This window comes from Lepidochelys kempii, chromosome 5, assembly GCF_965140285.1.
Source record: "Lepidochelys kempii isolate rLepKem1 chromosome 5, rLepKem1.hap1, whole genome shotgun sequence".
NCBI classification, from domain to species: Eukaryota; Metazoa; Chordata; order Testudines; family Cheloniidae; genus Lepidochelys; species Lepidochelys kempii.
Window position 1 is genome coordinate 39,882,028 of NC_136384.1, and position 26,336 is coordinate 39,908,363.

At 38.9% G+C, this 26,336-nt stretch overlaps 1 protein-coding gene across 5 annotated transcripts in view; it reads left to right on the plus strand.

The window, feature by feature from the left end:
• Positions 1-26,336, plus strand: part of KIF2A (kinesin family member 2A) — a 92,475-nt gene that overhangs the window by 30,487 nt on the left and 35,652 nt on the right. For 3 of the 5 annotated variants that reach the window (XR_012158886.2, XM_073344036.2, XM_073344039.2), the window contains exons 2-15: positions 1,861-1,955; positions 2,658-2,777; positions 3,315-3,369; positions 7,339-7,461; positions 8,042-8,142; positions 9,838-9,933; positions 10,862-10,916; positions 17,115-17,277; positions 20,407-20,497; positions 20,725-20,788; positions 22,138-22,229; positions 22,443-22,585; positions 23,385-23,589; positions 24,611-24,721. Coding sequence is in view for 4 of the 5 variants with exons in the window: in XM_073344036.2 (XP_073200137.1) it covers positions 1,861-1,955; positions 2,658-2,777; positions 3,315-3,369; positions 7,339-7,461; positions 8,042-8,142; positions 9,838-9,933; positions 10,862-10,916; positions 17,115-17,277; positions 20,407-20,497; positions 20,725-20,788; positions 22,138-22,229; positions 22,443-22,585; positions 23,385-23,589; positions 24,611-24,721 (1,514 nt within the window). In the remaining variant the exon portion in view is untranslated. The remainder of the gene's footprint in view (positions 1-1,860; positions 1,956-2,657; positions 2,778-3,314; positions 3,370-7,338; positions 7,462-8,041; positions 8,143-9,837; positions 9,934-10,861; positions 10,917-17,114; positions 17,278-20,406; positions 20,498-20,724; positions 20,789-22,137; positions 22,230-22,442; positions 22,586-23,384; positions 23,590-24,610; positions 24,722-26,336) is intronic. The other 2 variants (XM_073344038.2, XM_073344040.2) reach the window with 1 other exon arrangement.

The following is a 26,336-nucleotide window of genomic DNA, read 5'->3' on the forward strand; positions in this document are numbered from 1 at the left end:
CCCTTCTGACCTCATTATCTATGGCTTCTCTCAAAAATAGAGGGGGGTATGCGGGAGCGGGAGGCGGTGTCTGGAAGAAGTGGCTCTCTAGCCATTGCACCCACCAGGGGCTTTGTGCACTCCTCCATTCTCCCTCTATTTCAGGGACTCCCTACAATTTCTTCTTCCAGTGCTTCTGTGTACTGCCTATTCTCCCTTCTCCCATACCAGGGTCTGTAATCTCCCCCTCATGCCAGTGGCTCTGTACAAACCCATTTCTGCATCCTTTCTTCCCTCCTATTGTTCCCTCCATGTCAGTGGCTCTGTGTCAGTCCTCTGTTTCACCCTTCCTCCACCTCCCACCCATGGTAGGGGCTCAGTGTACCTACCCCCAGCTCCCAGAGTAGGATCCCCCAGTATCCTTCACCAGAGATTCTGTGTGCCTGCCATTCTTCTCTCCCACATTCTCTCCCTGTGGTAGGGTCTCTGTGTGCTCCCTATTCTCTTTTCCCCCTGCCACATGCTCCCTATTCTCCCTACCTTCACACCCATACCACAGTCCCTCAATCTCCCCCCTGCTAGGGTTTCTGTGTGCTTCCCATTTTCCCCCCCTGCCAGGGGCACTGTATGCACAACCCCCACTTCTCTTCCACCCCCACCATTGTTGTTTCTCTGGGAGAAAAGTTATTTAGGGTTTGAACACGCTAAACTATATTGGGAGATTGCATGGAGATGGGATATTGTCACGTTGGAAGGCATTATGGGTACCATTACCCAGTTTGATCTGCAGGCAATTGCAGAGGTGCTTGAAGTTGTGGCTGTACTAAACGATGGCAGGGCCTCCATGTGTCCCTCATTTTTCCTCTTGCAGTTCCCTCAAAATCAATAGGGTTCTGGCCATTGATGTCTAAACAATCCCTGAAATTTTGGAATTCATCTGATGCAACATTCAAAGTTGTCCGATTACAGACAGACAAATGCCATCAAGCTGAGTGTATTGCCTTACAAGCTCAGTTGACCAATTTGTAGTACACTAAATATTCATGATGAAAATTCTTCAGTCCTTGTCTCCATATAAAATGTTTCCTGTCTCAATATACTTCATGAAGATTTATTTACATGCTGTTTGCAAAGTCATATCCACAAAACCTCTGCTTCTTCAACAATGACCAATTCATGTTGCTTGCACTTTGATATTTCCGATCTGATGGTGATGCTAATGATGAAATCCTCTCCATTTTAGTTGGATGACTAGCTTATCCATTCCCTTTCAACTGAGGGCATCAGAAAAGCTGTTCAGGGAGCTCTGAGCCTATTTCAGGAACTCAATAGAAGACTGCAAAAAAGCTGTCAGAAACATATGTTTATCTTGACTATATACAGTACACACAGGTAATGTGAAAGGATCACAAAACAGGAACTGCTAATGAAACCCCTCTAAGCCAAGAAAGTTTGCCAGATTGCACCTCTCCTGCATAATTAGCAGTCAGATTTTAATTTTTTAACTCCTATGATTCTGTGCATACTAGTGTCTTGTCACAAGCTAGTTTTGTGGGCTCAGCCTTGGTCTCAGTGTGTAGTCTGTTTACACTGTGAGCTTTTGGAGGCAGGGATTGTCTATTTTTATATAAAAATCTGCATAGTGCCTAGTTCAATGAGGCCGCTAGGCACTACCATGATAGAAATAAAATAAACTGTCCACATTCATTTTGTTTGGAAGAGTTTGGGGGAAATTGGAACTACTTCCTTTTCTTACATATCTTTTTGTGAGGGAAGTTGCAAGATCAGAATCTCAACTTCTGGGATGCAGACTGGGACTAAAATAACTTCAGGGAAAATTCCATAACTGCTAATAAATGAGTACTAATGTCTCCCTTCTAGGTCGAATACATCAAGCTATGGTAACATCTCTCAATGAAGATAATGAAAGCGTTACTGTTGAATGGATTGAAAATGGAGACACTAAAGGCAAAGAGGTACACTAAATATTTTAGAACTTATCTATTTTTTTAAACTTTTCTAGAATAAAGACTATTGGAATGCTCTTTTTAAAAACTGTTATTTTATCTTGAACCTGAATTAGTTCATACAGTAAAACTACTGGAAAATGTTTGTTTTTTAAATTAAATTGTGATTCCATGGTTCCAGATATTGTTTAATGTGCACCACAGAACAAATGACATCAGTTTCTGTGGTGCTGTAGTTTATTTCCTGAGTATACATTTCTAGAATAATAATACTGAGTTCTTATGTAGCACTTTTCATTATAGATCTCAATGTTCTTTACACCGGCAGTCAGTCTCATTATCCCCATTTTACAGACAGGGGAAACAGACACAGTGAGGAAAATGACTTGCATAATGTCATCTAGAAGGCCTGTGTTAGAGCTGGGAATAGAAAAACTCCTTTTTGCAATATAATAAGATCAGACTATTGATGCTTTCTTTTATTTATATAATTTTCAGGCAACCTGAGGACCAAAATTGTTCAAAATTTTCTTTAGCTGAGGATACACGAAGTATCTAAGTTTACAAAGTTAAATGAATGATGGACTAAAATCACTAAAGGTGTCTGCTGGCCTGTGTGTAAATTTAAAAAGAGAGAGATGGGTGAATTTGCTTGAGCAGACTCACAAGTGTGAACGTCTTTTTTTTTTTTTTTTTTCCCCCTCTTAACAGATTGACTTGGAGAGTATATTCTCACTTAACCCAGATCTTGCACCTGATGAAGATATTGAACCGAGCCCAGAGACTCCACCACCTCCCACTCCTTCAGCCAAAGTAAACAAAATTGTGAAGGTTGGTGATATGTTCAATTAAAATTACTGTTGTCCCATTCATATTAGTATTTTACCTGCAATATTTAAGAATTTCATGTCTGTGAATTATAAGCCAATTCAGGAATATTTTAGAAATCCGTATTCATTATGAAAAAACTTAAGAGATTTCTGAAGGGCAGAACTGGAAAAAGAAGAAATCAGCGATTAATCTTAATGATCTTAGAAAGGGGACTGAGTGAATTTCTTAGCTTGGAACCAACTTTAAACTTGTTAAATATAGCTTGTGACCTTTATTGTGAAATGTTTGTATACCTTGAGGAAAATGATATTTGGACCTTTTGTCTTAGAGAAGGTTTTGGAGGTTATTAAATGATACATTTAGCTCGCATCCTGTATCCTCTTCATCATACGTGCTGCTGGGAGGGACTGTGCAGCACCACCTCCCCATGCTGATATCTGTGATTACTTCTGTTCACTGAAAGTAAGCAGAGATTGGGCTACAGCTTACAAAAGAGGTGATAAAGTGAACAGATTATAGAGATTTCTCTCTTTATAGAATCGGCGGACTGTGGCTCCTATTAAGAATGAAACTCCTGCCAGAGACAACAGAGGTAAACAATCAGTTGTATCTTTCCATTCCACAAAGCAAGAAAGTGAAAATGTTAAACGGACACTTTTATTTAAAGTTCTCTAGTATCATATGTTCTCTTTGGTTTATTACATGGCCATGTTAAATTTAATGGACAGGGGGAGTAACTACTGGAACTATTAAGATAATGTATTTTTAAAAAGTTAGTATGTAATCAGTTTTATATATAAGGCCAGATTTACACTTAAAACTTCTATCGACCTAGTTACCGCCACTTGGGGAGGTGGTGTTCCTATGCAGTGGGAACATCATCTGTCGCTGTAGGTTGAGTCTATGTTGTGGGGTTATGCTGGCATAGCTATGATACCATAGCTTTGGTGCTATAGTCCCTAGAGTGTAGACGTGGCCTAAGTTCAGTATAAGAGATTTAGTGCATGTCTATAGTTTATTCATCTATGTATTTACATATTTATGTATCTAATAAATATATTCTTTAAAACAGTCTCTTGTCATATTTCACCATTTCAGACATTCCTTTGTGCTTTTGATACTACTTTTGTTTGTTCCTCAATTCAGTATTTAAATAGTCTCTAAAAGCATGTCTACAGGACATTCAGGAAAGTTAAGAGTGAATTAAGCTAAAGTGAACTAAAGTCACTTTACCTTTGAATTATGAGCATCCACACAGGAGTTTAATGCACTTCAGATTCATGTCTTCAGTTAATTTAGCTGAACTTGCCTCTGTCCCTGTGTAGACATGCCCTTAGAGCAGTGATACGCAGACTGAGGCTCAGGAGCTGCAAAGTGGCTCTTTAATGTGTCTCCTGCAGCTCTTTGCAGCCCATGGTATAAAATATTGTGTGATTTAATTATTAACCAATCAGGATGCTTTTACTATGTTATTAACCAATTGTAGTTGATATATATATATATATATATATGTAAAAAAAAAAAAAAGACCAAGTATTATTTTATCAGCTACAATTAGTTAATTAATGAAACAATGAATTCACATTACTGTGGGTCTTTTGATTAATACTGATTGCTAATTTGGCTCCTGAATCACTGAGATTTGAGTATCACTACTTTAGTGTCTACTGTATTTAAATTCTGGATTGATCAACAATCAAAAGCACAAAGGAATGTATTGTAAAAAGCCAGCAGATGGCGCCCAAGTGCGAGCAGCCAAGTCCTGGAGGCTCAATGGCCTAGAGGGGCAAGAAGCCGGAGGATTCCGGGATGGCTGGAAGGAGCCCGGAAGGTGAGGGGCAATCTTGGCTGTAGTACTGTGGGCAGCCTCTGTGAAAGCAAGGAGGACTGTGCCGCATGCAGAGCAAATGTGTGAGAGCCTTGGGAGCGGTACTGTGGTGGGCTGGGGATGGTGGCGAGCGCTTAGGCTTGTGTGTGTCCTGGGAGAAGGTGAAGGCCCCCGGGGAACATTGTACCTCATCAGGCTGGAGGCCCAGACTGAGCAGACACAGAACTGATACCTTACCAGGCTATCCCCTCTCGGCTCTGTGTGCACCGCTAGTGGGATTAGAGGCCTCCGGGGGCGGGGTGGTTAGTGAAGGTTTTGGGCACCTCTGGAGGTGGGGGAAGGGATTGTGCTGTTGTTGAATTCCCTTAAGTTTCCCAGCCATATTCCATCCCATTGTTCTGTACCCATTCCCTTGCCTTACATTCTTTTATATAAATAGTTGAAATACCCCTCTGTGTGTTGTTGGGTTTTGTGCCAGGAGTTTCTGGACTCACGTAAACAAAGGGGGAAAATGCTCAACCTGGAGAGGAATAGGTGCAGGCTCGCTAGCTTAGGGTATCTACCAGCACCTCTGTCCAGCACGAAGGGGTTAACACAGCATGAAATCATGAAATATGACAAAAGAGTGTTTTTAAAAACATATATTTATTAGATAAATAAATATGTGATGCATAAAGTCCCTAAAAAATACCAAAATAAAAATGTATTCTCTAGTTAAGGGTGCTTTTGTTCTCTCAATTGTGTTAAAATTATTTAATTTTTACTGACAATACATTAGAACAATTTTGTTAAATGATTTAACTTAAAAATTTTGAGTGATCTCTGCATATTCCTATTTGTGGGTTCAAGGCACCTGCATCATAAACTTCCAGAATCTTCTAATGGGCAATTGGGACCACTCTGTCCCTTCTCCCTCCCCAGGCAGAGACATCCATTGGAATAAAAAGGGGAAAATAAAATTTCAGTGTGTATTGGCGGGGGAGGGAAAGAATTCTTGTTTTAAATTAATTTGATTGACCTAAATTTAAAACACTTAATTGCATCCTTCCTTTAAAAATAAAAAGCAAATTAATGTCATGAAACAATTTATAAATCTAGCTCTGCAAATGTTGATATTGTCAGTGTTGTCTATGTGCCTTTGTACAGTAGTAACTTCAGCTTGGTGCAGGAGAGCTGTACAACTCTCATTCACTGTGATGGGAGCTGTACGTCTTATCCTCCACCTTTTGACCCTAAGAATTTTTCCTTTTTTGGTCATTCAGTTAAGCCTTTGTGTCAGTATACTATTTTGTTCAGTAAGTTGATTGATACTGTAAACTAGATTCCATTTGTTGATGAATTGGAACTCTGATGTCTTATCATATTTTCCTCTCAACTATACCAGGGGAGTGTTTGTTTGGCCATCCATGTGTTTGCTGCTCCCACAGTTGTCTTCATGCTCTAATTTCATGTTGCCTTTCATGCATGGACTGTCCTCTCCAAACTGCTACTCAAACCATTGCCCTCTCCTCCTTCAAATCCCTTCTCATAACCCACTATTTCTGTGATACTTACAGGAACTTGGCCAGCTGAAAAGGGATAGTTTTAAGCATCTGTCATGGGTACAGTTTAACATCTCTGAAAAAAATCATGCCATAAATCTATGTAAAACATTAAACACCTGCCACTCCCATTGACTTAAGTGGGAAGATGGGATTGCTCAGCACCTCTGAAAATCAGGCCAAATGGATATATAAAAAATGCACATATTTTATTGTATCCTCGACACCTACCCTTTGTATGTCACCTGCCCTTAGCTGCCAAAATAAAAATGAGATATGTCTGTAAGCATTCAGAGTGCTCAGCTTTGTATATTGTATCCTGTTCCTTCTTTCTTTTCTGCCCCACACTCCTTCCCAGCCCCAAATATTTCAAGCTCTCTGAGGCAGGGACTATGTATTATTATGTGTTAGAGCACCTAGAACAATGGGATCCTTGTCTTGTCTCAGGTCTTTAGCTGTAATCACAGTGCAAATAAATAACTCAGAATTTTAGGCCCCAGTACTACAAATACAAATATATGGTTAATTTCACTCATGTGAATAGTTCTATTTACCTTAAGTTAAATGCTTGCTTAAATGTTTGTGGGATTGAGGCCTGAGTTGCTAATTTATGTTGATTATAACTAGGGCTCTGTGTTTGTCATGGAGGTTGAGAAAGTCATGGATTCGGTGACTTTCTGCGACCTCTATGACTTCTGCAGTGGCCACTGCAGCTGACCCCAGGGCGGCCCAAGCATCTGGCTCCCCACCAGCAGCGGCCCCTCCAGATGCCCTCCTCCTTCTCCCCCCAGCACCAACCCCCTTAAGATTTAGTCAGTGGTATTTTTAATAAAAGTCATGGACAGGTCACGGGCAGTGAATTTTTGTTTATTGCCTGTGACATGTCCATGACTTTTACTAAAAATACCTGTGACTAAATCGTAGCCTTAATTATAACATTAGGATTAGTAATTCACTATATAGTCTGTCTTAACTAAAAACACACCTTTTATTTTTTTCTAGTAAACTACTTGTTTACTTAGATGTCACTAAAAGACCTTTTCGTTGTTGTTTTTTTTTTTTTTAATCATAAAATATTTCAGAATTTGACAGTAATATGGGAAATGTGAAAAGGTCATTCTATTAAATGAAAAATGTGTTAAATTTTCATGTCAAGATTCGTTTTAGACCATTTTATGTTTTTCTTTTGCAGCGGTTGGTTCTGCACGTGCACGACCTACTCAACTTCCTGAACAGTCTTCCTCTGCACAACAGAATGGTAGTGTTTCAGATATATCTCCAGTTCAAGCTGCAAAAAAGGAATTTGGACCCCCTTGTATGTAAACCACGTATCAAGGATTCATTAATTCTAGGCATTACATGTACACTCTCTTGGACATCTGTGTAATCCATAATTGTTGAATGGTCTAAACACACAGTTGTGTCTGTAGATCTCCGTAAGAAGCATTTTCAGATTACTGTGGGAAACAAAAGGTTGAGTTCTGTCATTGTCCTATTGGTAATTAGGTTTTAAATTTTTCCTTCAATTTTTTTAAACCTTGACTGTTCATTTAAAACACATTAAAAATATTTTAAATTGTCCAGTCTTCTTTAGTTCAAACCAAGCAATCACATAAATCAGTTAGTATGTTTTTAAGGGCCATTGTCTGTTATTTTTTTATTTGGGTATTTCTTGTCTAGTTCCCATGACTCGTTTTTTAATTCAGAGGCTAGTAAATTTCAGAAATAAAGTTGCAATAGTTATGCTTTGCAAGTATTGAGCTGTTTTGAGGAGCTAATCAGTGTAAAGATTTAAATAAATTATAATTATTGATAACATAATTGAAAACCGGTAGTGTAAATATTCAATCCATGTGACAATCTGAATATTCCAGAATTGTATCTTTTTCTTTAAGCACGTAGAAAATCTAATTGTGTGAAAGAGGTTGAAAAATTGCAAGAGAAACGTGAGAAAAGAAGGCTACAGCAGCAGGAACTTAGAGAAAAAAGAGCTCAGGTTTGTATTGGTAGTTCAGAGCTGAATTCTACACATCGCAGAAAGTCTGTGTCGAGAAGATCTATGCCAAGTTATTGTGATTTTTATTGTTTATATAAAATATGACTAGCTTGAAACTAAATGTTGTCATCTTATGTACAAAACTGCATGATTAGTCTTCAAGTTCCATAGTCATTTAGGGTGCATGGTTGTGTTGTTGTGGTAACTCACCTTATCATTTTGTCTGATTCTTTTGTTTCACATACATCTATTTTTTAAGTTTTGCATTTGCTGGCCTGGCCATAAATACGTACAAATGCAATCTCAGTAATAACTGTTGCCTCAGAAAAACATGTGGACAAAAATATGAAGATCCTTCGCCTCAAAATGGGGCATCACATTTGTGACAAATTACCCTTTTCTTATCTTCGTTGGGGTGTGAGTGGCATATTTGAGAGCTTGAGGTTTGAAGAATGTTTTTTAAAAACCTCTACAGACATTTTAGTTTTGTAACATACAAGCAACATGGCACCAAGTTGTTAGAACTTTTTGTTAAAATGTGAAGTTGCTAATCCCGTAAGATTAAGATTTTAATATTAATGACTTTGTCATAGGGGAGTAAAAGATTTAGAAAGACCAGTAGCATAATCTTGCTGGCAGTCCTGTATGTATGTTTTAGTCTCTAAGGAGATACTAGCAATCTGCTAATGACATAATAAGTACCACCAAAAAGTAAATGATTCAAGCAACTTGATTTCATGGCTTTATGATGGGCCTAAGTTTATCTAAAAGGATATATGTGGATTTTTTTCTCTCTACTTTTCATCCATTTAAATTAATTAGAAAAGTACTGTTTCTTTCTATGAGAACAAATAATATGTAGTATCCTGTTTTTTAAAGTATTTCTTTTTTGAGATTTTGCCCGCATTAAATCTTGAATTAAATCTTAAATTATTTGATTCCAAGAAGCCTTTTTTTGTGTCTAGCATTTCTAACTTCTGTATATGGGAGTTACTCTGCTGATCTATGTGACTGTGCAAGTGTGTTGTGTTCGTTTTCAAATGTTTCTTTTTAAAAATGCAATAGTAGTAGAGTACTACTTTAGTCAAAGCTTTTTCAGTTCTTGAACCCCAAGTGCTAAGTTTTCAGAATAGTACGAAGGCCAAGACTTTTTTGTAATGAATAGTGTAACTTTCTGAGTCTTAGAAAGAAGCAGGCATGAAGGTAACACGTTTTATGTAGATTTCTTTCAGATAATTTTTCAGTTTTTATAAGTGAGTGATGATGAATTTGTAGATGAGCTATTTTATTTTATTATTATTATTACTTTAGGCAGTATTGTTTTATTGGAGAAGGTTTTGGAAAAGGGCAAGAGGTTCCCCCTCCCCCTTTCAAGTTTTCTTATGTTGAGTCCTTATCAAGGATGTTTGGGGTTGCCTATTAATCAAAATGCTTGTATTTTTTTTGCTTTTGTTTTTACCGTAGAAATCCAGCTTGTTTCTTGATGAGTAAAATAGTCACATAGTCAAAACTAATGATGTGTGAACAATATGTGGTTTAAATTTTGCAAAACATGACTTTCTTCAAAAGTTAAAACTTTTTAGCAAACATCATATACCTCTGTTCTTGTTTCTGTAGCTTTTCTATAATTATATCTGGAAAGTATTTGCAAGTGTCATGTTAATGAAAACTTTGTAACTCTATTTTTTTTCATAGGATGTTGATGCTACAAACCCAAATTATGAAATTATGTGTATGATAAGAGACTTCAGGGGGAGTTTGGATTATAGACCATTGACAACAGCCGATCCTGTAAGTTTACCTCAGGAATTGTTTTTAAAAGGCAAGGATTTTCTTCACAGACTTTTTTTTTTTTTTTAGCCCTTTAAATTATTTTACCACACTTTAATTTTTTTTAAAGATATTGATGTATTTGTGAAGCAGTAAGGCCCAGATTTTTAAAAGGTATTTAGGCATTGCAGTGTCTAATTCCCATTTTCAAAAGTGATTTAGGCTCCTAAGTCCCATTGACATTCAATGAGGTTTAGGCTATTAAATGCTTTAGTTGCTTTTGAAAATGACTTAGACATTGCAGTGTTGAGTGCTGCAGGATCTAATACCTTTTACAAATCTGGGCCTGAGTGATCAAACACCTAAAAGTAGTTTTGTACCCTAGGATTATAATTCTATAACTTTTAACTTGTTGAATGCTATTTGCATTGAAAGGAATTATTAAATTTTATGTCATTAAAATGTGTGCTAACTCTACAATATTAGAACTCTACCAATGTACATTTATAAGACAGAATCTTCAAAGGAGCCTAAGATGTCTAACTCCCTTAGGTTCCTTTGAAAACCCAATTCTAAATGTGTAGATTTAGGGCCTTATCTTGAAAGGTACTGAGACCATCTCCCAACCCCTCAGCTGGTGTAAAATGTCATAGATTTATTGAAAGCAGTGGTGCTGTGATGATTTACACTAGCTGAGTATCTGCCCCAGTATGAGTAGAGGTTACTCAACACCTTTCAGGATGTGCGCTGCACCCTGCAGGATCTGGTCGCAAGTGCTCATAGCAGTGAATATAGAGCTGTGCCTATGGTTTGTTGGATACTGCACATTCAGCACTTTCGCTTTTTAAAAGTTCAGATTTACTACCTTCAGAATAATTGCTATAATGATCAGACTTTTAAAATACTCTCCATTAAAATTAGTACTTACTTCAGATTTTTTTTTTGGTAGATTGATGAGCACAGGATATGTGTTTGTGTAAGAAAACGGCCGCTCAATAAAAAAGGTATGACCATTTAATGTTTAGCTGGTATTAGTCTCACTTAACAGCAGCTTCTGTGGTGTTTGGTAGTATTTGTATTATGGAATCAGCTAGAGGCACCAACCAGAATTGGGGCCCCATTGAACTAAGCACTGTGCGTGCATGCATGTAGTAAGAGAGAGTTCCTGCTCCAAAGAGCTTATAATCTAAATAGACAAAATGGACAAAAGGGGGTAGAAAAGTAATAGTAGTATCATCGTTTTGCAGATAGAAAACTGAGGCACAGAGAGATTAGGTGACTTGCTCAAGGTCACATAAGAAGTCTTTGGTTGAGCTGGGAATTGTACTGTAATATCTTGAATCTCATTCCAGTGCCTTGACCCCAAAGTCCTTTTTTTCTAATTCACTCAGATTTTCTTTTTAAGTGATCAATTAACTTGCGTTATCATGTAACCACCTAATGAAAGTTCTTCCTCAGTATATTCATTTGTATAATAGAAAATATGTATCTTTATAACCTAAAATTAAAAATCAAAATGACTGGCCGTTAAACTATAATTATATATACATAGCACAGTTTTACTCAAATGTGTGGTGGGTTTAGTAATACATCCTTTCTGAAACATAAATACCATAGTTAACCAAGATGACGAAAACAGATTGATTCATTGAAATATTTCATAGGCTTTTTAGAGTAGAAAGTGGTATTATGTCAAGACATTAAATGAGGACAGTTGTGTACAGGATTTTAACAGACAAGATAATGGTTCGAGGTGTGGTCAAAATGGTTCCCCACTTGTGCAATGGAAGACATGGGAACAATATTCCAACAAACCTCTTGTAGAATTCCATCTGATACAAAGAATATTTGAGAACTACCTGGCAGAGAGACCACACTAACAGTCCTGTATTCATATAGTTGCCAGCTTCTCCTTTACTACCCACTACTGACTGGAGTTCAGTCATCACTGAAATAAGTTAACTAACCTTTTGAAAAAAGAAAAGAAGTACTTGTGGCACCTTAGAGACTAACAAATTTATTTGAGCATAAGCTTTTTTCCGTTCTGTTAAAATTTTCAGGGATATCTTGGTTGGCTGAAGATTTCAGAGCATAATTTTCATACCCTCAAAATACCAAAGGGTTGCAGTGAGTCTTTTGGAATTGTGTCCCAGAATGACACATTCTGGAGTATCTTCAGCAAGACAGGAAGTGACAGGAAAATTTTGGAGAAGGGGTGGGAGAGAAAGGTACATTGTTGTTTATACACAGTGAGAGCTCGCCTTTTTTCATGTTTCTTCTTTCATTATTCCTTGATTGTTTTATTGATCTGAAAGCAGTCACAAAATCAGGTTATTTAAAACTGCTCCCCGCAGCCTGGTTGGTTAGAGACATTCAGCATATGAATCTGGTAGCAATTCAATTTTCATTTTAGCATTGCAGTTCATTTTGAATAAAGTGTGACCTAGGAAACTAATACATTGGGGGAAAATGTCATAGGTGATAACTAATTGGACAAAGCTAATTAGAGATGACAACAGGCTGCCAATTTGCTATTTCCTGAGTCATGATTTATGGGTCTCTTGTGGTGCAGAACTGGGTCTGGTTCTGTTCCAGTCATCTGTATTGGTGGTTGACATCAATGAAGGAACTGATTCCGTGCAGGATGCTGGGGAGATGAGCAGCTGGTTGGAAATGGGATACAAGATAGAAGTTTTGCATCTGCAGAAGGAACTAAAAAGATTCACTGTGGAGGAACCATAGCCAAAAAAAAAAGTCAGGTGCACACATAATACATTGAATAATATTCTGAAAAACATGCACACTTTTATTGTGGAGGATTATAAGGAACAATATTTTCAACTGCCCCAATCTTCTAATTGGAGAAGAGAAAAGACTTGAAGAAACTTGTGTATGGTAGCTTAAAAGGAGAGAAGGTGAACAGGGAGCTTATCATATTAAAAAAGGAATAACTTATATATTCAAAAAGTAGTGTTTCCCTATTCAAGCTCCACGTTTGGAATATTTTTACTGTATTAGTCATCTAGTTTAAAATGGGACATAAGAGACTCAATTTCTACCAATCTTACACAGGCCGAATTCACGGAAGTCAGTGGGAGTTCCATGCACTGAGAGCTTGCAAGAACTGGGCTGGGCCCTAAAATAGTAAGGTTTGGGTAATTAGAAGATTTCATTTGTGTGATATATTGTTAGTTTCTTAGGAAAAGGGCAGATTCTGAGATTGAAAAATGTTCAGTTTTGTAAAATCTTGATTCAAGAAAAAACATATTCATGATTTACAATAGCTTTATGAGATCATCCTAGGATATAGGCCAAGACCCATTCACACTTCAGTGTTAAACTGTAATGTCCAGTAATTAACATAAAGCAAAAATAAATATAGTTTGGATTTCAGAGGTTATCCCAGAGGGTTATCCGCAAGTAGCACAGGCTGCCATATCAGATGATTATGACAGACATTATAAGAGTATTTAAGACTACCCCTTATACACATTCTGACTATTTAGAAGTAAGGTACTTCTGTATGGACCTATTAAACTCTCCTTTCACCCATATTCTTCTGTGCAATACTGCACTTGAAAACTGAGTAATTTACTTGGTAACTTAATTTATACTTTAGTTACTTCCTAATACCTGTGTAATTAAAAGATGATGGCCAAAAATCAAAACATAATTACTGAAGTCAAAACCTTCCATCTAATTGTGGAAAACTACATTGTATTCTTAAATTGTGTGCCTCAGAGATTTTATATACAGACAGAAGCAGGGCACATCAGTGGTCTTGATTGTACATACAAAGGATCTTTATTTTTGTGCATCCTGTAGATGACTGGGTTCTCTGTGTGTTTTACTGATTCATACATCTCATGCAATTAACAAACTGTAATGATGTGTAGTAATTATAGCCCGTGATCTTAATAATGCATTTCTTTTGTTTGTTTGAGAAGACCGGCAACATCCTTTGAAATTTGCAGCCTTTTCTTCTTACAAAATCATTTTAAAAGGGTTTTCACTTCAGCAGAATAAAATTTTAAAGATCAATTTTTATGATTGCTGACTAAAGAATCTGCTCCTGGAGTGATTGTGAATGAAGATATATTGTATATAGAATCATAGAATATCAGGGTTGGAAGGGACCTCAGGAGGTCATCTAGTCCAACCCCCTGCTCAAAGCAGGACCAATCCCCAATTAAATCATCCCAGCCAGGGCTTTGTCAACCCTGACCTTAAAAACTTCTAAGGAAGGAGATTCTACCACCTCCCTAGGTAACGCATTCCAGTGTTTCACCACCCTCGTAGTGAAAAAGTTTTTCCTAATATCCAACCTAAACCTCCCCCACTGCAACTTGAGACCATTACTCCTTGTCCTGTCCTCTTCTACCACTGAGAATAGTCTAGAACCATCCTCTCTGGAACCACCTCTCAGGTAGTTGAAAGCAGCTATCAAATCCCCCCTCATTCTTCTCTTCTGCAGACTAAACAATCCCCGTTCCCTCAGCCTCTCCTCATAAGTCATGTGTTCCAGACCCCTAATCATTTTTGTTGCCCTCCGCTTGACGTTTTCCAATTTTTCCACATCCTTCTTGTAGTGTGGGTTCCAAAACTGGACACAGTACTCCAGATGAGGCCTCACCAATGTCGAATAGAGGGGGATGATCACGTCCCTCGATCTGCTCGCTATGCCCCTACTTATACATCCCAAAATGCCATTGGCCTTCTTGTCAACAAGGGCACACTGCTGACTCATATCCAGCTTCTCGTTCACTGTCACCCCTAGGTCCTTTTCCGCAGAACTGCTGCCTAGCCATTCGGTCCCTAGTCTGTAGCGGTGCATTGGATTCTTCCGTCCTAAGTGCAGGACCCTGCACTTATCCTTATTGAACCTCATCAGATTTCTTTTGGCCCAATCTTCCAATTTGTCTAGGTCCCTCTGTATCCTATCCCTGCCCTCCAGCGTATCTACCACTCCTCCCAGTTTAGTATCATCCGCAAATTTGCTGAGAGTGCAATCCACACCATCCTCCAGATCATTTATGAAGATATTGAACAAAACCGGCCCCAGGACCGACCCTTGGGGCACTCCACTTGACACCGGCTGCCAACTAGACATGGAGCCATTGATCACTACCCGTTGAGCCCAACAATCTAGCCAACTTTCTACCCACCTTATAGTGCATTCATCCAGCCCGTACTTCTTTAACTTGCTGACAAGAATACTGTGGGAGACCGTGTCAAAAGCTTTGCTAAAGTCAAGATACAATACATCCACTGCTTTCCCTTCATCCACAGAACCAGTAATCTCATCATAGAAGGCGAGTAGATTAGTCAGGCATGACCTTCCCTTGGTGAATCCATGCTGACTGTTCCTGATCACTTTCCTCTCATGTAAGTGCTTCAGGATTGATTCTTTGAGGACCTGCTCCATGATTTTTCCGGAGACTGAGGTGAGGCTGACTGGCCTGTAGTTCCCAGGATCATCCTCCTTCCCTTTTTTAAAGATTGGCACTACATTAGCCTTTTTCCAGTCATCTGGGACTTCCCCCGTTCGCCACGAGTTTTCAAAGATAATGGCCAATGGCTCTGCAATCACAGCCGCCAATTCCTTTAGCACTCTCAGATGCAACTCGTCCGGCCCCAGGGACTTGTGCACGTCCAGCTTTTCTAAATAGTCCCTAACCACCTCTTTCTCCAGAGGGCTGGCCATCTACTCCCCATGTTGTGATGCCCAGCGCAGCAGTCTGGGAGCTGACCTTGTTAGTGAAGACCGAGGCAAAAAAAGCATTGAGTACATTAGCTTTTTCCACATCCTCTGTCACTAGGTTGCCTCCCTCATTCAGTAAGGGGCCCACACTTTCCTTGGCTTTCTTCTTGTTGCCAACATACCTGAAGAAACCCTTCTTGTTACTCTTGACATCTCTTGCTAGCTGCAGCTCCAGGTGCGATTTGGCCCTCCTGATTTCATTCCTACATGCCCGAGCAATATTTTTATACTCTTCCCTGGTCATATGTCCAACCTTCCACTTCTTGTAAGCTTCTTTTCTATGTTTAAGATCTGCTAGGATTTCACCGTTAAGCCAAGCTGGTCGCCTGCCATATTTACTATTCTTTCGACTCATCGGGATGGTTTGTCCCTGTAACCTCAACAGGGATTCCTTGAAATACAGCCAGCTCTCCTGGACTCCTTTCCCCTTCATGTTAGTCCCCCAGGGGATCCTACCCATCCGTTCCCTGAGGGAGTTGAAGTCTGCTTTCCTGAAGTCCAGGGTCCGTATCCTGCTGCTTACCTTTCTTCCCTGTGTCAGGATCCTGAACTCAACCAACTCATGGTCACTGCCTCCCAGATTCCCATCCACTTTTGCTTCCCCCACTAATTCTTCCTGGTTTGTGAGCAGCAGGTCAAGAAAAGCTCTCCCCCTAGTTGGCTCCTCTAGCACTTGCACCAGGAAATTGTCCCCTACGCTTTCCAAAAACTTCCTGGATTGTCTATGCACCACTGTATTGCTCTCCCAGCAGATATCAGGAAAATTAAAGTCACCCATGAGAACCAGGGCGTGCGATCTAGTAGCTTCTGTAAGTTGCCCGAAGAAAGCCTCATCCACCTCATCCCGCTGGTCCGGTGGTCTATAGCAGACTCCCACCACTACATCACTCTTGTTGCTCACACTTCTAAACTTAATCCAGAGACACTCAGGTTTTTCTGCAGTTTCGTACCGGAGCTCTGAGCAGTCATACTGCTCCCTTGCATACAGTGCTACTCCCCCACCTTTTCTGCCCTGCCTGTCCTTCCTGAACAGTTTATAACCATCCATGACAGTACTCCAGTCATGTGAGTTATCCCACCAAGTCTCTGTTATTCCAATCACGTCATAATTCCTTGACATCACCAGGACCTCCAGTTCTCCCTGCTTGTTTCCAAGGCTTTGTGCATTCGTATATAAGCACTTGAGATAACCTGCTGATCGCCCCTCATTCTCACTAGAACTCCACGATGGAATTACACACTTACGAATCATAATGTGCCTGATTTTTTTTAAAATGTAGGGATCAGAAGCAGAGATCCATGGCATCACATTTACTTGGAGCAGTTTCATTACGTTGGACATTGTAAGAATGTAGATGACCAAATGGTGTAAAAGTTAATATGCATAGATAGTGTGTATATATAGATTCATATATTTATATATCCATCATTTATTTTATAGAAACTGTAATGAAAGACCTTGATGTAATCACAATTCCTAGTAAAGATGTTGTGATGGTACATGAACCCAAACAAAAGGTGGATTTAACAAGGTACCTAGAAAACCAAACTTTTCGCTTTGACTATGCCTTTGATGACACTGCTCCTAATGAAATGGTTTACAGGTATGTGTTTATACTTTTTGTGACTATTTTCCTATTTCTTTTCACTTTCTCTATTTTTGGGCTTATCCTTGAATCTAGACTTTACTCCTTCTCCTACAATTAGTCTTCAAATCTGTTTGCCACTTCCATAGCTTTGCCCGTGTATATTTTTCCTTTAACTCAATATGTGCTGAATTCATCTGTCCCATAACCTCCACTTGCCTTGAGTATTGTAATTCTCTGCCCTTCCTCAAATCACACCTTTCTAGACCAGGATGTGCAGAACGTTGCTTCCTCCCTTCTCATGCATGCAGTATGTATCATTAACCCTTTCATCAGACCAGTCTGTTGGCCCTGTGGTCACTTTTAGGATCCAGTTAAAAATCCCCCTCCATATTTTAAAAGCCCTTTATTGATGCAGATTGGAGCATACCTATATTTTTGCATGTTTCTTTTTCTATTTCTTTCACCAGTCCCTCCCTTCATCTAGTGCTAGCCTCTCTTCTCTCCTGGCACAGTGTCTGCCCTCTGGGAACCTTCTATCTGTAGTGTACGCGCTCTAGAACATTTTGCATCCTATTTAATAATCTGCATTTCTCCAATCTCTGTACCTCTTTAATCTCACTCTTCCTTTGGTGGTATTTTTCTCTTATCTTTGTAACTGTACTGTTTAACTCTGAAAGGAGTTTTAAGTTTGTATGAAAGTTTGTGTACTTAGATCCTTGTGCATGGTTTCTTTCATAAAACTGCTTGCATATATATAATACACATGTGTGCGCACACCCACTCTTATACTGAAATAGTAAATCTCCGATCTCTTTTATGTTAACAGAGGTTTCTCTCTTCCCTTCATACAACATGGTGGTGTGTTTTCTTCCATTTTTTTTTCTTATTTGGGAGGATAATCAAATTTAGCCTTCCCATTAAAGAAGTATTTGAAAAAAGATATGTATTTTAGTGCATTACCACTATTTAGTTAATGCACAAAGAAAAAACGATTTAGTGTGATGAATTCCAGTTTAATTCAGGATTTTAAATCCCCTCATATTTTCATACTGAAAATTTAAATTTGGGAATAAGGAGTGTTCAGCTCTACCGCATAATCATCTATCTATCTTTTTTTGATGACCTAGTCTATTGCAGTGTTTTCTACACTCATGGCAGTCAGGCTAATGTCATCTTCTTAAATATATAAAAGAAGTTATGTCACATCTTAATTTTAAACCTGATACTACTTCTGGATTTTCAGGAAGGACTAATCTTTGTATTTCTGAAAGCCTAGGATTGCATTTAAGGAACATACCAAGAGTAAAGTTGGAGTATCTTTGGGCAAGGACTTATTATATTAAATATTTCTTAGATATATTTGTGTTTCTGCCTTGTGTTTAAAACAACTTCAGTCTGTTCAATATACTTTTAAGTATATAATGTCAAACCCATTTATATGGAAAGCTACGTGTGCATATTCTTAGGCTAAACAGACCATTTTTTTTTGTAATAGATCATAAATATAAAAGATACAACTTCCAACCTATGGTAAATGTCCCCATATATTTCCAGGTGAGAAAACAGGTTGAAGTAAGTGCATCAGAAGAAAAAAGATGCTGCATATACATTGTTAAGTGTAAACAGTCTTGGGAAAAAAAAACGGGACTTTGTTGCATTGTCTTCCTTCAGGCTCTCCTGTGCCTTGGAGATTTTCATGAAGTAATATTCCCTGTAACAAACTCACTCGCGCTCTCTCTCTCTCTCTCTCTCTCTCTCTGAAGTAGCCAGGGGAGGGGAAATAATATTATCACTTGAAAGGAAAGTTTGTGACCCCATTTCTGCATAGTTGATGTCCCCTAACAAATTAAGTATACTCCAGGAATGTTCAAGCTTTTGCTATGTAATCTGGGGTTTTCTAAAACACTGTCTCCGGCATTTGTGACCTCTTCAAAACCTCTAGAGAATTTTTTTTTAGTGGTGTTTTTGTAAGATCCTGAAATTAAGGGTGGGGGGAGAGAATCTCTATAAATGGCTATTTCCAGGATTTGGTGTTACTGCTCAATGCAGCTATGAGCTAAAAAGTTTTAGTTACTTTTAAACTCTATTTAACTGTTCCGGTGCTTATTACACACTGCATAATTGTTAGGCTCTTTTCCATTGATCTTATCCTGTGCCCAAAACTACTCAGTTATCAAGGGCTCATTCTTCTTTTATTAACTTAGGTCTCCTTTTTATGGTAAATTAGGTTGACAGTAATTGGCCAGTTTTTTTCAAAAGGGATCACTATCCTATGAAAAGCAAAGAATTTATGTCCCCTAAATATAGCAAATTATGTATTTTTCAAGAGTACTTCCTCACTGATCCTTTGTAATATAAACTTTAAAATGCTTATGCTCTTTCCTTCTGAGAGTTGTCTTTTACCCATGGCAGGTAAAAAAAAAAAAAAAAAAACAACTGAAACAAGAAGATTTCAGTGGCCTTCCCTTAAACTTAGGAAACCTGTGTACTTAGAAGTACACAAAGGTGTTTGTCCAAGCAAATACCTAATAGTCACTTAATATACATTTCCTCCTCCCCCTCCCCCCCTCAAGTAGTACAAATTAATTCCATTCTAAACACAATTTTCATCTAAAGTGACTGCTATATTTTTCTACTGATGGGAGTATTGCTGTGTCATGTCTGATTTGATTGTTATAGAAGAGATAGGATAATGTGTGACTTGTTCTGTTTTGCCATGTCTCTTGGCTATGGAAGTATCTATTAGAGAATTCAACTGCAAAGAAGTTGTTAGGGGTTTGGAGAGCTTGCGAAATCTTCTCCCTTTTGGAGCGCCTGTGTAAGTATTGGTTACTAGGCAGAAAACATGATGTGACTGTTACATTTGACTAGGGATGCAGTAACTTGTGTCAGAAATTACTCTATTTATGCAAATCCACTGTCAGTATACATAACTACAATAAACTGTTTAAAAGATTGTTTTAATCCTTTGATTTAGACAGTCTTTCCTAGCTTGACTTTCTAACAGTAACTTATTGAACAAATACTTAAGAAAATGTTTCGGAAAAAAGAAAGTTCTTATGATGGGGGAAAATGTTGGATTTACATTTAACTTTGCTAAACTTCAATGAAAAACCTCTAATGCTTCTGCTTTTTTGATTTAAGGTTTACAGCTCGACCATTAGTGGAGACCATATTTGAAAGGGGAATGGCCACATGTTTTGCATATGGGCAAACAGGCAGTGGAAAAACCCATGTAAGCAATTCTTGTAAGCTCAGTAACACAATGTATCCACAATACAATTTTCTTTGCCAACACTTTCACTTAATTGTTTCACTTATTAAATAACCAGACTTGTAGAAGAGCTCTGTGTAACTCGAAAGCTTGTCCTTCTCACCATCACAAGTCGGTCCAATAAAAATATATTACCTCACCCAACTTGTGTCTCTGATAATAAACATGTTTTGCCATTTTAATTTTAGACTATGGGTGGTGACTTTTCAGGAAAGAACCAAGATTGTTCTAAAGGAATTTATGCACTTGCAGGTAAGTAATCTGGTGTGTGCATGTATTTTCTTGCCAGTTGCAGGAGATCAACAGAACGTAGAAAAATCTAGTTTACCCATTTTAATTTAAGTGCCTGCATATTTTGCATTATTATAGAAGGGAGGCACCAAAATAGCTTTTAAGCTTGTAAACTTTGTTTATTTCAATATATGTATCAGTGTAGTTAAGAAAGTTTGAGTATAAATGGCTGAGGAATTGAGCTTCCCATTTGTAGGGGTTTCTGTAACTCTCTCCAAAATATTTTGCTAGTTTTAACTCCAAAAGGAATTCTTATGACAAATATACTAACTCTTTTTAAAAGAAGGCCTTAGAATGTGTAGGAGTGCGTGGCCATCCCCCTCTGTCAATCTCTAAGGGAGGCCATGCCTCCTAGCCGTCACGCGCTTAGAATGGTAATCTGTAAAAGGGGGAAATTAGCTGTCTCTAGAGCTCAGGCCCTCTGGGCTGAACAGTATTTTGTCGTTGGGGCTCAAGCCCGCAATCAGGGTGGTGCACCCAAACAGTACAAGGGACTCTGGCCCTCTGGCAGGGCAGAGCAGTGAATAATCTAGGGGCCCAGGCCCTCTGGCAGGGCAGAGCAGTGAATAATCTAGGGCCCAGGCCCTCTGGCAGGGCACAGCAATAAAGGGTTTAGCATCCTAGCCCTGACAGATGGTAGACTAACTCAGACCCCCTGGCCTAAGGCGGGGAGATTGCCACCTCAGGGGTGAGGTAGTAGGGGGTAAGCCCAGGGCCCTAACAGTGGTGGACTGTTCTGCCACTAGGTCGGCAGGGATCTGGCTGCAACACGCTGATCTGGGTTCAGACAGCAAAGCAACTAGACTGTTCTCGGCTGTTCCTGGGCTACTTCCTACCCTCCCTTTGGGGTGTACCTGAATCCTGGGATCATCCTCCATCTCCCTGGGGTACACCACCAATGGCAATCCCAGCAGCTCCTCAGCTTCTTGGAGCTCTGGTGAGTCCTCGGGACAGCAATGGTTTTCTGCACACTCCTGCTCCAGCAGCAGGTTGGAAGTATATGTCTTCCTCAGCAGCTCCAGCTCAACTGAGCTGCAGGACCTGCATTTTGTACTTTCTGTTCTTGTCCCACCCCTCTTCTTCTGGTGGAGTGGGTGTGGCCTTCCAGGTTCCACCCACCAGGGGGCATATGGCTTTTCCTCCCTGTTAATCTCCAAGGGAGGCAATCCCTCCTCACTACAGAATGGAATAGTTGTAACATGTATGCGAGAGATACATGTTAATAAGACAGACAATTTGTGTATTTAAAGATTCTTGACTAGATGAAAATGCATAACTAGATTTCTGTGTATTTGAAAATTTATTCACAGCTCGAGATGTCTTTTTAATGCTAAAGAAGCCAAACTATAAGAAGTTAGAACTTCAAGTATATGCAACATTTTTTGAGATTTACAGTGGGAAGGTAAGTGCAATTTCTTGATTCGGAAAAAATATCTTCAGAGAATACAAGGGTTGTGAACAGAACACAGAAGGATTTCTCATTTTATTTTCATATGGATATTTAGAGCATTTTTCTAATCACTTGTTTGGCTGAATTATTCTGAATTTTATTATTATTATTTAGAATTAAGTGTGTCCTAAAGACCTCTTATTATACCCAAATTTTCTTTTTAAGGTTTTTGACTTGTTGAACAGGAAGACCAAATTAAGGGTGCTGGAGGATGGTAAACAGCAGGTCCAAGTGGTGGGATTACAGGAACGGGAGGTTAAATGTGTTGAAGATGTACTCAAGCTTATTGAAATAGGCAACAGCTGCAGGTATCTACTATTTTTTTTAATTAGTTTTTCAGTGGAAATTATAGTGAATCAGAACACTTTCACTGTAATAAGCATGTGTGTTTGTCATTTCAAAGTCTTAGCTTTCTACACTGTACAATACAGCTTTTCTTGAGTTGATTGACTACAATTGTGCTGTTGCCTCCCTTTTGGATAAAGGTTGTTTGGTTGTCTGCATCTGCCAAGAGGAGTTGAGATGAATTTTCTGTGTGCTGTGAACTGTATGTATTTATGTAACCAGCTTACTGTCTTAATGTCACTTTGCTAATACTCTGGAATACTGCCAGACTTTTAGGTTTTAAAAGCCAGCATGCATTTATGTTATGTGACAGAGGTTCTTAACTGTAAAATGTTTTTGTTTTTTTTTTTTAAATCCAGCCTTACTATGTTTAAAAATTGGTCTTTTGCCATGATTATTGCTCTCAGTAGTTTAAAATGTTCTTTCTAGGATCCAGTTTTAAAATGCTCTGAGTCTGATTATACATTTAACGGGGGGCGGGAGGGAAGAATGTTTGGATACTGCTCTTTCTCTTTCATGCTCTCCCCGCTTTTTCCCAGTAGAAGAGATGGAGCAATACATGTAATTTTACTGTTGTTGTCAAGTTGTATTTTGGTAGTGTCCACAACGCGTTAGGCACTATCAACACTTACAAGAAAACACTTCCCTGCCCGGAAGAGCTAACTTACAGGATGCTTCAGTGTGGGTGTGGTCCTTCATATGCGCTTAATAGTATTCCCCCTCCCCACTTCTTTTATTTTTTTATTTTTTTTTTATTTTAAGAACATCTGGTCAGACATCTGCAAATGCACACTCATCTCGGAGCCATGCAGTGTTTCAGATTATTCTCAGAAGGAAAGGGAAACTGCATGGTAAATTTTCTCTGATTGATTTGGCTGGAAATGAAAGAGGAGCAGATACTTCCAGTGCAGACAGGCAAACACGACTGGAAGGTGCTGAAATTAACAAGAGCCTTTTAGCACTTAAGGTAAATAAAATTCACTCAATTGTATTTGAGCAGATGGAAGTCTTCTCATTCTTCTTCTTCACGTGACAAAAAAAAGTCTCTAATAAGATGAGTGTTTGTGTAGGTAGGTCTTGTCCACTAAATTGATAAATTGATTGATATGGCATTTAAAATGTTTCCTCTAAATGCTTGAGAACACTTGAACTGTATTTCTACTTGTTAATTACTGTGTAACAAGCATGATATAGAACATAAAATTGGCAATATGGTATAAAGATTTTCTTAGCATAAGCATGGGATGGCAACACTATTAATAAGTGACATTCGGGGCCTAGATCCACAAAAGGATTTTGTGCCTAACTTAAGCACCATTGAGATCCTCAAAACCCTTGCTCAACTGACCTAACCTTGCATGTACTGAATTCCCTAGAACTCCAGATTCACAATCCTAATATGTTTCCTTGCTAGACCATGCTTCCGCCGCAAAGTGTGGTTGTGTGCTCGTTTTTCAATGCATAACTACAGTGCTGTGATTGTGAACTTGGAGACTAAAGGTTTGTCTGCCCTTGACCTGGAGATGTAATTTCCAGCTAAGGTTGACATGTATACGCTAGATTTGATCAAGCAAGCATGCTAAAAATAGTTGCATAACTGCAGCAGCCTGGGTGGCAGAATGAGCTACCCATCTTAGTACCTAGGGCTGCAGGTGGGATTATACTCAGGGTGGCTAGCCTGTCATGCTGTTTGTGCCACCACTGCTATAATGCTATTTTTAGTGTGTTAGCTTGATCAAAGCTAGTCTGCGTATGTCTGCCTATAATGAAAATTACACCCCCAGCTTGAGTGTAGACATACCGTTAGTATTAATTCTGAACTTCTGTCATCACATTCATTGAAGGTGGACTCCTAACATTAACTTAATATTAATTTAAAGTACAGCAGCATATCATCCAGTGCTTATATTTTCTGTATGTGGATTGCATTTATATTGAAATATTTTTGCTTTGATTATGAGGAGAACATAAACTTGTTTGTTTTTTAGGAGTGCATTAGAGCCTTAGGCCGAAATAAACCTCATACTCCATTCAGAGCAAGCAAACTTACTCAGGTGCTAAGAGATTCATTCATAGGAGAAAACTCCCGTACCTGTATGGTAAGTTTATTTATTAGATTGTAAGTGATATATTTATAAAGAGAACAGGAACTGCCTATTATGATCTTATGGTTAGTCTTGGTAACTTGCTACTGAGAGTGTGTATTAAACTTGATTGTATCCAACATATGGCATGACACCTAGAGATCATCTTTCAACAGGAAAATCCTCCCCCTTTTCCTTCTCCCCAGCCAGATATCTTCAGTGTGTGTGTGTTTGGCAGTAGTATCAGAATCTTGAAAAAGATGGGGGGAAAATGCATGAGAGTCTCTGGCCTGACAAAAAGATAAATTCACAGCTAGTATTAAGTACTCAGTCTGTAGGATAGTCTGCTTGGAGGTGAAAGGGATTAGAGAAGTTAGTATAGGAGAATTTAAAGAAGGGAATAGAGACATACTTATATCAACGTGCAATATCGTTACTCAGCATACATTCTGAAAAGCAGTTGTTCTGCCAAATTGGCAGAGGGAACAGATTAGGAGAACCAAAGGTTCTATTGTGAAATCTAATTAGTAAAAATGACATTGGGTGTTCCATAACTGTTCTCTCTCAATAACATCTGGATCAAATGTTGAATTTATAAATGGAAATGTGGTGCTCTTCCCGCCCCTCAACCTCCTCCAAATAGCTGACTCAACTAATTTCACCCAGAACCAGAAAGCTGAGCTGTGTTCTTCCTGGCTTGTGCATGAGCACTAGTGTTAGGGGGCTTATTCCTTCACCCACTTACTTCCCTGGTCCTTCTCGCATGAAGAGAGCGCAACAATACCCGAAGTCCAAAGGTGCAGACAATTCGATGTTTATTGGGGTGAACTTCCAGCAAGCATGATTCCAGTTTTCTTCCTTAGTGTCCCCCTTCCCAGCTCTGACACCACAGAGCCTTACACCTCTGTCCCAGTTCCCATTCCTGCCCTTATCCAAACATGATTCCAATTTCCCCACCCCATTCCTTGTTCCCACACCCAACCACTCACTTCCTGATTGACTGCAGACTATATAGTAAAACTTGAGTTCTGCTTAGATATACCTTAACCAATCATTTTCCTGAAATTTAACTAACCAATCCTAACATATTGTAACATGATTATGTAACCAATTATATCCCACCACCTTAATTAGTTTACACCCAGCAAAATTAATTATACAGCAGACAGGAACAATCACAGAACCAGACAGAGACTATACAGACAAACAATAGCAAAGTGAAAAGGAGTACTTGTGGCACCTTAGAGACTAACAAAGTGGGAACTATAATGACAAAACAATACAGAAGTGAGGATTTCACATCCCAGGTATTGATAAGTGAGTTCTTGCCAGACAGGATGCTATCAAACTAAGTTTCCTTTTACATTTTCTAGGCACTCCCCTTTCTCTGGAGGCGATAGGCATTATCAGGACAGGATTATATTCCTAACAGCCCAATAGCACCTTACTTCAATATGACGAGGTTGGAATGTCAGGATGTGACTGGTCCCTTCCCAGCTTATGGCTGCCTCTGTTGCTTAGCCAAAGGCCTTAGCCTAAGAACAGGGCCTCAAACTGTCACAGTAAGAGAAGGACCTTACACCAGCAGATAGTGATTTTGGTTCTTTCTTTTATACCTCTATACCTAGCC